The sequence below is a fragment of the Triticum dicoccoides genome, chromosome 6A, assembly GCF_002162155.2.
Source record: "Triticum dicoccoides isolate Atlit2015 ecotype Zavitan chromosome 6A, WEW_v2.0, whole genome shotgun sequence".
Lineage (NCBI taxonomy): Eukaryota > Viridiplantae > Streptophyta > Magnoliopsida > Poales > Poaceae > Triticum > Triticum dicoccoides.
This window is the reverse complement of record NC_041390.1, coordinates 56,305,797-56,320,209: the sequence shown is the minus strand read 5'-3', so window position 1 is coordinate 56,320,209 and position 14,413 is coordinate 56,305,797. Positions and strand designations below refer to the sequence as shown.

The 14,413-nt window shown below is 47.0% G+C and overlaps 1 protein-coding gene across 1 annotated transcript; it reads right to left on the bottom strand.

Annotated features, from left to right (window-relative positions):
* Positions 1-1,175: 1,175 nt before the first annotated feature.
* Positions 1,176-6,001, bottom strand: LOC119314805 (bax inhibitor 1). Its single transcript, XM_037589489.1, has 6 exons — positions 5,685-6,001; positions 3,009-3,152; positions 2,780-2,871; positions 1,962-2,148; positions 1,704-1,859; positions 1,176-1,581 (listed from the first exon to the last, which is right to left on the bottom strand). Exons 1-6 carry the CDS (start codon positions 5,790-5,792, stop codon positions 1,525-1,527), a joined length of 744 nt encoding a protein of 247 aa, XP_037445386.1. The 5' UTR covers positions 5,793-6,001; the 3' UTR covers positions 1,176-1,524.
* Between the last annotated feature and the right edge of the window lie 8,412 nt (positions 6,002-14,413).

The following is a 14,413-nucleotide window of genomic DNA, read 5'->3' as shown; positions in this document are numbered from 1 at the left end:
GAAGAACAATGAGATGGGCACATAAGTGCTCCCGACCGTTGACAACAAGGGCAAGCACTGAAGATGTGCTGCCACCCATCGTCGGAAGGCAAGCACCGAAGATGCACCGAAGGGCAAGCACCGAAAAGGGTCTCCCGGTCGTTCATCCAATGTCGGAGGTTGTGTCGCCGCCCATCGCCGCCGTCCACCGCCGAGGAAGAACCGAAGATGCCTGAGGCTGGCGACGACGAGCGCATGAAGGAGCCCCCAGCAACAAGCGCCGCAACTATGGTTACTACCATGAGATGGCCCAACTAATTTCTGCAAGGTCATCCTTGCACCGAAGCTTGAGTGTATCCTCATGCCCCTGGACTTCACCAGGCACTTTGTCACAGTGCCGACGGAGTTCAAGCTCAGGAACAACACGGTGAAGCTGATAAACGACAGGGTGATCCTGGATCAGGTTGGGCCACCTACACATTTATCAGATCAAGATCGGCCACATGATGACGTTCAAGCTCCTCACTCCCGACACCCTCAAAATCATCATCTTCGACAACGACAGCATTGAGGTCGTCAACAAATGCGGGAAGCACGACGAAGCCTTCGCCGCCAAGGACTAGGGCCAGGACACCTCTTTCCTAAGTACTATCGGGTCTACTTTGAACTGTTTATGGTTTATGCGTTGAACTGTTATGAAATGTGGTATTGCTTATATGAATTATGCTGTTAAGTAGTTAATGCTCTGTTTATACTCTGCTCTGCTTATGATGTGTGATATATGGTTGTGTCGAAGTGTGCTAGTAACCTCATCAACTAGCCAAAAAATTAGCAAACACCAGGCGTTGCACACAATTAAACACTATGTCTTGGGTTTGTTCACTAACATGCATACAACAAAATATCAAGCAGTGCGATTTAGCCCATGCATGCAGGCAAGAGGGCATACGGACAACGAAACAAATTGTTCACTACTGCAATCAAACACGCCCTAAAACTGGCGGACGCGGCAACCACGTTGGGGAAAAACTAGTTTTACAGCTCTACTATCAGATGCCTGGCCGAAACGCAGCGGCAGGTCCAGGGCAAGTTGGATGTGCCAGTCGAGCCAACTACCTGGAAACACGACAAGAGAAGAGCACAGGTGAACATCACAATCGGACAGGCCTTGCTCAACAACCTGCAGTACCAACATGTGTTGGACAATTTGTTCAAAAGAAATGAGACACATCACAAGGTTAAAACCAACGAGCCACAATCAAGCGTAGCCATGTTCTTCGCAACCAAACCAAATCGTCTCAGGTTTCGATTATCGAGACAGTAACAGGAACGCAAGAGATCCGGAACGCAGACAGCGTCTGCAAAAGCTTCATCAGCAGCAGCAAACTCACACAAGGTTCACACGACACAGATCGCGAATTAACAAGGGTGGCACGGCGACAAGTTACTGCGCCAGCTTAATTCCTACAAGTACTTAGCAGTGGAGGTGGTACCAGTAGCGGCGGCGGCGGTGATGGTATCTACGATGTGCAGAGGACAACACGTTCAGGACCTCCTCTTCCTCTTCTTCTTGTCCTCCGACTTGTCGCCTGCGTTCTTGAGCTGCAATGGCACACAGCACCGTCAGCCATCACAATGGACCAGATCATATCAGAACGAATAGAATTTTGGCAACCAGGTAAGGTGGAGGATGAGTAGGCAGCCGAGGTGGCTAGGGTTCTCACCATGATGATGAGGATCCGGACGAGGACGGCGACAAAGTCGGTGAAGAGGGTGAGCGCGTGCTTGATGTAGTCCATGTCGCCGTGGTGTGCCCTCTCGATGATCTCCTGCGTGTCGTACACCATGTATCCCAGAAAGATCAACAGGCCAAAGTAAACCTGCAGGGCACGTAAACCATGTTTGTATCATGCTCATTCGGTCAAAAATACTGTATGAATGATCTCCGTTGTGTGGCGGGTTCCTCACAGTGTGTATCTCACCTCAAACATGAAGCTGCCAGAGGAGTGGCCAAAGATGGACGTGGCAAACTGCAGCCAGAGCAGGATCGACAGGCCGGAGGAGAGCAGGCCACCGAGGTACAGGTACTCCCTGCGCTTGGCGATGATGGCGGCGCCAGAGAAGCACCCAAAGGCGATGGCGGTTCCAACAAACCCTGTCACGAGGATGCTGGTACCACAGAGCAACAAGCAAGTTTATGTCAGCCAACATGAATAACAGGAATGTGAAACATAGGTGAGCATTGAGCAGCAACAAACTAAAAGCAAAGCTCTGCAAAAAAACACCAGCAAATCTGCTTGTCCAAGTAACAACCAATAAGTCATATCGATTTTGTACTAGAACTGTAGGTACACAAATTCAGCATCACTAACAAAAATGAAGGCCCAAAGAGTCCATGATCAGGCCCAAACACAGGGTCCAAACCCCACGAGGAAGGGCCCAGTACAAACTGTGGATCTAGATAGCATCCCTTAAAAGACTAACAGTGGCCCATCCCAAAGAGCAGACAATGTAGGAAAAAGGAGGGTCTCAGGAGAACAATAGACTAATCCAGAAGCAGAATTTGGCACCTACACAACCTAACTAATAATGCTTGCAAGAACAACCAGACAACGATGGATAAGGACACATAATCAGCAGATATCCAATAATCCAATCACAGACAGTACATGTCGCACTCCCATGACATATCATCAAACGTCATGGCCAACTTGGTTTCGCTGCCACGGGGTTTACTCCTAAACTATTCTTAACGAGACAGGGACATTTGGAACAACAACAAAAGCAAATTTGTCTTTACCTTGGGTCAAAGTCTATGGCAAGCTCAATCAGAGGTCCAACCGAAGCCCCTTCCAGGAGGGCTGCACCCATCAGCAGCCCAAACCTCTTCCTCTGTTCACAAAGAGATAGACATCAACAAAGTCAGCGCACCATGTCATGACATTTCCAGGACGACAACTTCTTGTGAATTTCTACCCGTGCGGTAATCAAACAAGTTATCATGGTCAGGAGAAGAAGGCAAGACAAACCTCCTCATAGACTGGCACAGAGAACATCCAGGCAATGGTTCCGATACACGCAAGCATTGTCAGCATCCCACCGATGTTCAGGGCAATGTGCAGGTAAGCACCCACGGCAGATGAGGCCAGGGCAAAGCATAGGGTCAGGTAAACCTGCAGAAAACCCAGCAGAATTGAGTCACTTCAACTACCCATAATCAATCTGATAACAATCGTATCTCGTAACTCGTGACCGTGATCAGTTTCCTAAAATTTTGGAAGCTTTTCTGGTTCTCCAGTAGATGCTATAACCATAACCGTGATTGAGGGAAGTACTAGCTACCCAGCCCACGCCAGCCCACGTTTTACTATCACATCAACGATTGAGAGAAGTATGATCCCTAGCAGTGCCCATATCCGACACGCTCTCTTTCTTTTTGTTCACATCACACAACAAGAGCTTGCAGGAGCGAGCCGCCGCCGCATGGAATCGCCTCTTTTCATCATCAATGGATCACTCTATGCTGTGATTTTTGTTTTACCATTCTTTTGCTGCATGCTTAATTGTATGTACTCGCGTATTTAAAGCTGATTTGTTTCTCTCGATGGACTAGGGCCACCCCTCCTTTGCAGCCGTTGCAACCAGCCATGGATAGCTCTTCTTCGGCAAAGAAGAGGTCCACAAAGAAGAAGGCTCGACGACGACTGAGCATAAAAGAAAATTACGAAGCAGATCGACAACATCAACAGTTGACGGCAAAGAGAAACCTTCAGAAGAAAGACAAGAAGCCGACACTGGTAAATCGTCAGCCGGATTTTCATTCGGCCTTGTCGGCTTCTTGTGTTCTTTTCTAAAGGTTTTTCTTTGCCATCTACTGTAGATGTTGTCTAGGAGATCTGCTTTGTAATTTTATCTTTTTTGACACTGAATCGTCCTCGAGCCTTTGCTTTGGACCTCTTCTTTGGTGAAGAAAAGGTATCCATGCTGGTTGAAACGGCTGAAAAGGAGGGGAGGCCCTAGTCCATCGAGAGAAACAAATCAGAGAGAGCGTGGGGAATTTTCTCTAGATCATTTACGTGATCAGCGATGCATATTTCAGGTTTACTTGCCAATCGTAAATCGTGAGGGACAAAAAGGAAGGAAATCAAAGAGAACTGCTAATGATTATATGGCATGATGAAAAGCATCCAGTGCATTATGATTCTACATTCCAGATCCCCAAATTTTCTGTACTGAGCGGCAGAATTGGCACCTGGTGGAATCTCCAAGCAACGTGATTAATCACCACAGCAGGTCAGCAACTCCCAAAGGCTAATAATCCAGCGGGAGATCAACCGTAATGCTAATAATCCAGCGGGAGAAACACAATCCGGCGCGAGATCGAGCTCCAAACCACCAAATTGGTGGGGAACGAACCAGCCAGCCAGCGCTAACGAACAGCACAGCACCGACCGCGTTGCAACCGCACCGAACAAACCCCCTCACAGGGAACTCGCACAAAAATCTGCGGTCGCGTCGCATCGTGTGCGCGAAACCAATTCAGGAAATAGCAGGAAATTGTCAACAAGAGCACCTCATTCAGGAAATAGGGGAAGGGAAAACTTAACAACCACTCTAACTAGGACATGTAAGCATTCAGTTTCTGCCGAGGGTTCAGACACGCATCCACAGCAACTAGCTAGAATAAACAAATCTACAGCCAAAACTATGCCCAGCCAAGTAGCATCTGTGGAATTTTGTAGCATCAGTGGAATTTTCTGATTGGAGTGCTAGAGGAAACGACAGGATTAACAGCACAAGAATTTGCCAAGCCAACGATAGCATATCCATTCTGACAAGGACGCTTGGTAGGAACGTGTAATACAGAAATTGTTGCATGACAAGCACAACTGTTCGTTGAAGAAACGAGGAAAAAGCAAGATACATCTGTATCTAGACAAATCTAAGACAAGAATTTTGGGATGGAGGGAGTAACTGGTAGTCATAATTGTGACACGAACGGATTCAGTTCAGGCAGAATTAGGTGACCCCAACCATTAAACATCCATATCCGATCTGATAACGACATAATGATAACGACATAAATGAAAATTACTCCATTATGATTCTACGTTTGGGGGGGGTACCCTGCCATGCCTACCGAGAGAGAGAGAGAGAAGGAAGGAAATCAAAGAGAAGTGCTCATAATTATGCATAACGAATGATGAAAAAAAGCATCCATTATGATTCTACGTTTGGGGGGGCATACTCTGCACAAACAGTCACAATAGCACAGCGTATACGCAGGCAACCACCTAGCGTATACTAGGGAAATCTACGCCTACCCCGTCATCACGTAGCGTTCCCCGAAATTTCCGAACAGAGCGGCAGAACTGGCGCTTGGGATCTCCAAGCGAACGCGATTAATCACCACAGCAGGTGAGCAACTCCCCCAATCTAACCAACCAACGAGATGAGACCTAATGCTAACAATCCAGCGCGAAATCGAGCGCCAACCCACCGAATCGGCGGGGAACGAACCGTCCAGCGCTAACGAACAGCCCAGCACCGGCCGCATTGCCGCCGCGCAAATCGACGGCCCGCGCGGAAACCCGCGGCCGCGTCCGTACGCGAAACCCTAGAATCTACGTACGGACGGAAAGGTTTCCCCAAATTTATCTGCAATCGGAGGGAGAGGGGGAGGAGGAGGGGAGGGGGGCGCGTACGAGCTTGAGGTGGGACTGCACGGCGGGGGAGATCTCGCGGAAGTTCTTGAGCGAGTCGTAGCCCCATCCGCTCGCCGCCGCCGACGAGGTCGAGTAGAAGGCGTCCATCCCTGCCCTGCGTCTGTCGAATCGGAGCGGCCTCGCCTCGCCTCGCACGCAAAGCTGCCTTGGCCTTTGCTCGCGCTTCCGGATGGATTTTTCTCTTTTCCTTTTCTTCTTCTTCCGCTGCTTTGGATGGATGGATGGATTTCGATACCGGTGATGGGAGGGGTGAGACGCGAGGCGGAGGCTATATAGGGTGGTGCGACGCACGCGTGGACGATCGGTTGGTTGATTCGTGTGGAAGGAAAAAAGGAGAGGGAGGAAGCGGCGGGGCATCGCTGCGGTACTTGTCTCCAACTTGTGGTGTGCCTGCCCGGTCCGTCGCGAGGGCGCCAGAAGCTTCCGGCCGTCGCGCGGCACGCAGTTTTCCTTTTTTTTTCTTCTTTTTTTATGAATTTTGACAAAATACAACAAGGCAAGCACGTATATACTGATATACTCCTGGCTCTACCTTCTTCTTTTAATTATTATTTTTTGCTATATACCTTCGGTACATGTCACACTGTGAAAAATGTCTCCAAGCCATGGTCCTAGAAAGAAAATAATCATGCTCCTCCATCCAAGCCTTTGGGTTGACCAATGAAGGCAACGCACACATCTTGATCGAGAAGGAAATGGCCGACCCAGGGCTGACCATGTCACACCCTGATCGCTCGACAAATGGACCACGCCACGCGGTCCACACGTACGTTCCGAGCCTTGGGCCGCACGAACGTCACATCACCACCACCTTATCCCGAGGCCGACGGCGACGGATCGGTGCCGGATGACGCGAACTCTCTGTACATGACCAATCCGGTCGCGCCACGTGGCCGGAATACGGGAGACGTCTTCGAGAAGAAATAAGAGATTGAAGTGAATGGAGTAGTTTTATTGATGTTACTGTTCAGTCTTATATACCATCTGAACCGGCGTGTTACAACATCGGTTACAATGATTGTGCCTGTTTAAACAGGCATGATGTCCCTTCGCCATACACAGCGTATGGACAACGCTAACTGTAGGTAGTTAGCCTATAGGGAATCCTAACTGCTATGCTAGTCTAAAACTGACGCTAACATCTTAACTAATAATATATTTCCTACCGGTCCTCATGTACGTGCGGGAAGCTTCGCAGCAGAGCGCGGGAAGGGCTGGTCGTTGGGGCGTCGAACGTTTTTTTTTAATGAAAGCTTGGCTGGGGGCGTCGAACTTGCGCGAACAATGCCCGGTGCTTTCTGTCTCTTCCAGAAGCTTGGACCCCGCCGTGCAGTGGGACACCGTGGGATCATGTATGGTGGGGCCAGTCTGGAGAACTTGCTTCAGGAACACTCTTTACCGGACGGAGTGAGTAGGAAATAAACTATCTACAGCCTTATCATATTTTTTTTTGCGAGGTTATAGCCTTATTTCTTTTCTTGTACTTTTTTTGAGTACCTTTTCTTGTACTATTTTATCAAGGTGAAATGTGCTCCCGGCAGTGCATCGTGCATCCCCGTTGACAGGGGTGCATACATGGCATGTATGTGTCTACGCGGTACATATGAGTACATGGGTGTTCTCGGCTAACTCTACGCAAGAGACTATATATACAGCAGATTCTACCGGCCGGTCGTCACCGGCATCACGATACATAGTACGTATGTGTGTGTCGCGGTATATCGATCGTCATCGTCATGCATGTCGTCTGCCAGCACATTGGCATTCAGCAAATTTAGCCGCCGTCGGCTCTAGGGATAGATGCGCACTTCCTCAGTGTGCTTTTCCTTCCAAGTGTCGGGAGGAGTGCGGATATATATGCTCTTGAATTATTGGCAGCATGTTCCCATCGACTGGTCTATCGTTTTCAAGCACCTTACACAGAGACAGCATAAAATAATACTCCCTCCGCCCTGTAGAAATGGATGCATCTAGAACTAAAAATCTGTCTAGATACTACATCCATTTATGCGACAATCAATTCATAACGGAGAGACTAGTATGTGGAATCTATAGCATTGAGATTGAGCCCTGGCTAGCCACACACACTTGGTTGTCAACCGGCATGTCGCTTATACCACTGAAGGAATAAAACCTTAAAGTTATGAAGTAAATCGAAAGTACGAGCACCAATGCAAAATATACAACTTGAATCCAGATAGAGAAGTTCCACCACAAGGAATCTGGCATTCACTTAGCACATCATGCCTACTCCCTTCGTTTTAAAATAGATGATCATCTATTTTGAAACGGAGGGAGTAACTCTAAAGAGGGAGTATGCACCAAAATTGTACGATATCCTTATTGGAAAAAAAATCACCGGACTTCCTTGATTTGAAGGATTACAAAAGGAGGGGAATACGAAAAATGCAAGACTTCAATGTCATACCTGCTTGATTCGTACACGATTTTGTGTTCGTACAGAAAAGTTCCTTGACTGGTCCGTATGAAGAAAATTGAATCTCTCTGGCTCCTTAATTAGTTCAAAGGGATTTCATAGAAATTTTGCAAGACTTTATTCCTTAGGATTTTTTTATTTCAATGATGATGCATGCTTTTTCATATATGCATGGAAACCGAGGCCCTTTTCGTGAGAAAAATATGACCGGAAAGTACATGGATTTTCCATGGTCTACTTGAGATGCAAATAGTAGTGAAAATAAATTGTAAATCAAATATGGCCTTGTTGGGCCTACAAAAATTCTGTGAATTCTCTTCCTTTTCAAGTCGGCTCCAGATCACACGGGAAGGGTTGAGAATTCAACGACTTCATCTACCATTGAAGACGCTCCGCTCTTACCAGGAAGTGACTTGATCGCTAAAGTTCAAAGGGATAAAAGTCACTAGCTATGCAGCCGTCGTACGCTGGCCCGCCTTGGTGGCCTAGAGACGAGTAAAACCGGGGAGCTCAAACCGGGAGAAGTAAACAACGAGCGGGACTCGGCTCGTGGGAGAAGAAACGAAGAAGTTTTTTTTTAGCAGCCGACGCGCCCAACACGCAGGCCACGGACAAAAGAAAACCTCGATCTAGAGCAAGTAGTGATCCAAAAGGATTACGTGGTCGCGCGCACCAATATGTTTCCGAAACCACCTGCATGCCGTGGTCGATCTCTCCGTCGAAACTTCGTGGACCAATATGCGTCCAAGCTAGCCAAGAGAAGACAGTCCGTGCTTCGGATTTTTTTTTTTTTTTGAAAGACAGCAGGAGAGCTGCTGTGATTCCATTAAGAAGAACGTGCTACGGAATTAGCAAGCGAGATCCAAACCATCGAGAGACCCGAGTCTGGACACGGGGGCGTAGGATCGGAGCTTAGATTAATTTGATGTTGACGATTGTGCTTCAATTCCTTCCTCAAACGCAGTGAATGCCTATGCGCATTTGCAAAATGCAACGCCGGATGAGCTCCCGCGGCAACTTCTGAATCACCAGGGAGCAATCCATGGAGTCACGCTCACGCAGCAGGGCTAGCTAGCTGGGTAAGTTGTCTGTTGACCTGATCTGCGACAGACGACGGCGTCCTCCTCGGCTCAGCTAGCCGGCGGCACTGTCGCTGGTGCGTCGTCTAGTGGGATCTCCACCGTGGAGTTGCCGCCCTGCTGCCGCTGCAGTGGGGGCGTGCATACGACAGTTTTGGTGGATCTTCCGCTACCTCTAAACAAACACAGTATTTTAAATTATGTACGGCAGATTATACGTATGAAAGATCTCTCGTAGCTACGGGGTCGTCGCAGTACCAGCATGCAGGAAATTTCGTGAGGGGCAGCTAGTTAGAGTGTCAGGGGATATCGATCGATCGTCATCGTCATGCATGTCGTCTGCCGGCCAACACATTGGCATGTAGCTAATCTAGCAGCCGCCGGCTAAAGAATAGATCATAGACGGAGACATCTTCACTGCGCTTTTCTTGCTTCCAAGTGTAGGTAGGCAGGATAGTGTGGCCATGCATGGCAGCGTGCTTCCATCGATCGGTCTACCACGCGTGACACGTCCACATGATCACTGCATCATACGCAAACACAAGATAAAAATGATATCCGTCGGCTTTCCTTGTTGGCCCAAACATGGTCCCGTGTAGGGTTGGAAAAAAAGCTCGAAGCTCGTGAGCTAAATGAGTAGTTCGTGACTCGAAACTACTTCACAAACGACACTGCTGGATGACTCAGGCATGATATGTTTAATCCACTGGCTGAGTTGCACCTAGTCCTTTGTATGGATGGTCTGATTTGCACTATCGTCCAGGAATCGTCCAACGGCTATCGTCTGCATAGCAGCACTCCTCGTGACTTGGCTCGAATCGACTCGAACTCGAAGAATAATGAGCCGAGTCAAGCTTTAGTTTAAGATCGTTTACATACCAAGTTAAGCGAGCTGATCTCACGAGTACTCGTGTAACTCGTTAAGCTCGATAAAAAAATCTGCGTTTTTTAGGGATAGTAAAATACAGCCACTAAACACCTTGCGTCCCAACACAAGGCCCAGTCTCTCAAGGCCGAGCCACCCAGAAGACTCACACGTACATGACCACATATGCACATACTAAATTCTCATTTAATCTTTTTATCATATTCTTAAGGTCTAATGTTCATATCTTTAACGAGCTTAACAAGCTAAACGAGTCAGCTCGCGAGTTATACGAGCCGAGCCAATCTTGGATTTGAGCTCGCTATAGTAACGAGTCGAGTCGAGCTAGCTCATTAAAGAAACGAGCTTTAGCGAGTCAAGTCGAGGTGGTGGCTCGACTCGACTCGAATTCCACCCCTAATCCCATGTGCACACGCGACTGCACAATGACACGGGGCTTTAACCCCGATCGAGGCAATAATATAGCGAATAATTCAAAGAGTACTTCATCACGGGCAGCTATTCGGCCAACTTTCCAATCAATAGACCATCGATTTCTTCCTCGGTCGACGGGAGTGAAAACCCTCTCATTTCCGATGCACAACGCATCAAAACTCTTAAACTTTTTGATTTCTATTAATGTATTGTAACTAGTCAGTGGGAATATCCACCTCATCCCCCAAACATGGGTTCCATGTCCACACACTTTAATTTTGTGAAATACCTGCACTTACTTCAAAAGTGGATTTTTTCGATAAAGAACATTTCATTTAATTGATATATCAAGGTAATACAACCACATTGAAGGAATGACCGACCTCTGCATAGGGCGATGCACATAACCAACATGTCCAACACAACAAAATACATATGCTACACACATTGGGGAGTTCATATCTCTAGTATTTCCTTCAATATGATCCATTCATCCGCTCCCGCCGCTAGAGTCCCGACCGGCTTTAATCACGGGATATAAGAAATACAATACCCTCTCGATTTGCTGGTTCATATTGCTGGAATGTGAGGCAAATTTGTGATTAATTCCAGTAATTCATTACTAGAACAATAATTAGCATGCAACAGTTTAGCATATTAGATGGACGGAAAAATATGCACAACAACACGACACATGTAACAACAACCATAACTTAAGACATGAACAGATTACGACACACATATTGTTTGTTAGTAGTCGTAGTTTCTGTTGGAGCGACGTTGTTGATGACGATGTTATTGATGACCTGACGCATATAGCATTGAAGACAACAATGAGTAGCGCTGCTTGACTTGGATGGAAGACGACCTGTGGTGACGAACTTGAGCAGTCGCACATAGCGCTTCTCAAAACCTAATTTGTCCTCACCCGATGGAAGATCACAAGGACGAACGGTTCCGAAGATATGCTCTCCTGTATGAAGATGCACAACGACGTTCTTGATGGAGTTGACAATGCTGGTGGCGCAAGGTGCGAGATGAGGCAAAACCCCACGTTTCTGTCTGTCTTTGGCCGCGGCCGGTAAGTAGTATATATAGGAGGACCAAGGTTGTATCGTGTCGTGATCACGATATCAATCCAACTTTATTTTCAAGTTGTGAACTTACCAGACAAGTAAACGACCAACTTGTCTGCCAAGACATCAAAAAAATTAAAACGACATAAGGAAGCCGCGCCCCTGCAAGATCACGAACCAGATTTCGGTGGCCGAGCCCGGTGTGGCGAGACGAGTGCGTGTGTGGTTTTATCTCTCTCTTCTCAACACATCATTTAGTGTGGTGGCGAGAACCGGCTATATAAAGATAGCTTTCGAAGTGGGAATAAACTTTATAGCCACCACTTTGTTGGGGAATGTAGTAATTTCAAAAAAATTCCTACGCACACGCAAGATCATGGTGATGCATAGCAACGAGAGGGGAGAGTGTGATCTACGTACCCTTGTAGACCGACAGCGGAAGCGTTAGCACAACGCGGTTGATGTAGTCGTACGTCTTCACGGCCCGACCAATCAAGCACCGAAACTACGGCACCTCCGAGTTCTAGCACACGTTCAGCTCGATGACGATCCCCGGACTCCGATCCAGCAAAGTGTCGGGGAAGAGTTCCGTCAGCATGACGGCGTGGTGACGATCTTGATGTACTACTATCGCAGGGCTTCGTCTAAGCACCGCTACAATATTATCGAGGATTATGGTGGAAGGGGGCACCGCACACGGCTAAGAATATGATCACGTGGATCAACTTGTGTGTCTAGGGGTGCCCCCTGCCCCCGTATATAAAGGAGCAGGGGGAGGTGCGGCCGGCCAGGAGGAGGGCGCGCCAGGAGGAGTCCTACTCCCACCGGGAGTAGGATTCCCCCCTTTCCTAGTTGGAATAGGATTCAGGAGGGGGAAAGAGGAGAGAGAGAAGGAAGGGGGGCGCCGCCCCCCTCTCCTTGTCCTATTCGGACTAGGGGAGGGGCGCGCGGCCCAGCCCTGGCCACCTCTCCTCTCTTCCACTAAAGCCCACTAAGGCCCATATACCTCCCGGGGGTTCCGGTAACCTCCCGGTACTCCGGTAAAATCCCGATTTCACCCGGAACACTTCCGATATCCAAATATAGGCTTCCAATATATCAATCTTTATGTCTCGACCATTTCGAGACTCCTCGTCATGTCCGTGATCACATCCGGGACTCTGAACAAACTTCGGTACATCAAAATGCATAAACTCATAATATAACTGTCATCAAAACCTTAAGCGTGCGGACCCTACGGGTTCGAGAACAATGTAGACATGACCGAGACACGTCTCCGGTCAATAACCAATAGCGGAACCTGGATGCTCATATTGGCTCCCACATATTCTACGAAGATCTTTATCGGTCAGACTGCATAACAACATACGTTGTTCCCTTTGTCATCGGTATGTTACTTGCCCGAGATTCGATCATCGGTATCTTAATACCTAGTTCAATCTCGTTACCGGCAAGTCTCTTTACTCGTTCCATAATACATCATCTCACAACTAACTCATTAGTTGTAATGCTTGCAAGGCTTATGTGATGTGCATTACCGAGAGGGCCCAGAAATACCTCTCCGACAATCGGAGTGACAAATCCTAATCTCGAAATACGCCAACCCAACATGTACCTTTGGAGACACCTGTAGAGCTCATTTATAATTACCCAGTTACGTTGTGACGTTTGGTAGCACACAAAGTGTTCCTCCGGTAAACGGGAGTTGCATAATCTCATAGTCATAAGAACATGTATAAGTCATGAAGAAAGCAATAGCAACATACTAAACGATCGAGTGCTAAGCTAACGGAATGGGTCAAGTCAATCACATCATTCTCCTAATGATGTGATCCCATTAATCAAATAGCAACTCTTTGTCTATGGTTAGGAAACATAACCATCTTTGATTAACGAGCTAGTCAAGTAGAGGCATACTAGTGACACTCTGTTTGTCTATATATTCACACATGTATTATGTTTCCGGTTAATACAATTCTAGCATGAATAATAAACATTTATCATGAAATAAGGAAATAAATAATAACTTTATTATTGCCTCTAGGGCATATTTCCTTCAGTCTCCCACTTGCACTAGAGTCAATAATCTAGTTCACATTGCCATGTGATTTAGCACCAATAGTTCACATCATTATGTGACCAACACTCAAAGGGTTTACTAGAGTCAATAATCTAGTTCACATCGCTAATTAACACCCAAAGAGTACTAAGGTGTGATCACGTTTTGCCTGTGAGAGAAGTTTAGTCAACGGGTCTGCTATATTCAGATCCGTATGTATTTTGCAAATTTCTATGTCAACAATGCTCTGCACGGAGCTCCTATAGCTAATTGCTCCCACTTTCAATATGTATCCAGATTGAGACTTAGAGTCATCTATATCAGTGTCAAAATTTGCATCGACATAACCCTTACGACGGACCTTTTTGTCATGTCCATAATCGAGAAATATATCCTTATTCCACTAAGGATAATTTTGACCGCTGTCCAGTGATCTACTCTTATATCACTATTGTACTCCCTTGCCAAAATCAGTGTAGGGTATACAATAGATCTGGTACACAGCATGACATATTTTATAGAACCTATGGCTGAGGCATAGGGAATGATTTTCATTCTCGTTCTATCTTCTGCCGTGGTCGGGCTTTGAGTCTTACTCAATTTCACACCTTGTAACACAGCCAAGAACTCTTTTCTTTGACTGTTCCATTTTGAACTACTTCAAAATCTTTTCAAGGTATGTACTCATTGAAAAAACTTATCAAGCGTCTTGATCTATCTCTATAGATCTTGATGCTCAATATGTAAGCAGCTTCAC

Excerpts from the sequence above, each read along its gene's own strand:
- LOC119314805 (XM_037589489.1), bottom strand. The coding sequence starts at position 5,792 with ATGGACGCCTTCTACTCGACCTCGTCGGCGGCGGCGAGCGGATGGGGC. Across the intron at positions 2,149-2,779 it reads GCCATAGACTTTGACCCAAG|CATCCTCGTGACAGGGTTTG; the intron begins GTAAAGACAAAT and ends CTGTGGTACCAG. Across the intron at positions 1,582-1,703 it reads TCCGGATCCTCATCATCATG|CTCAAGAACGCAGGCGACAA; the intron begins GTGAGAACCCTA and ends GTGCCATTGCAG.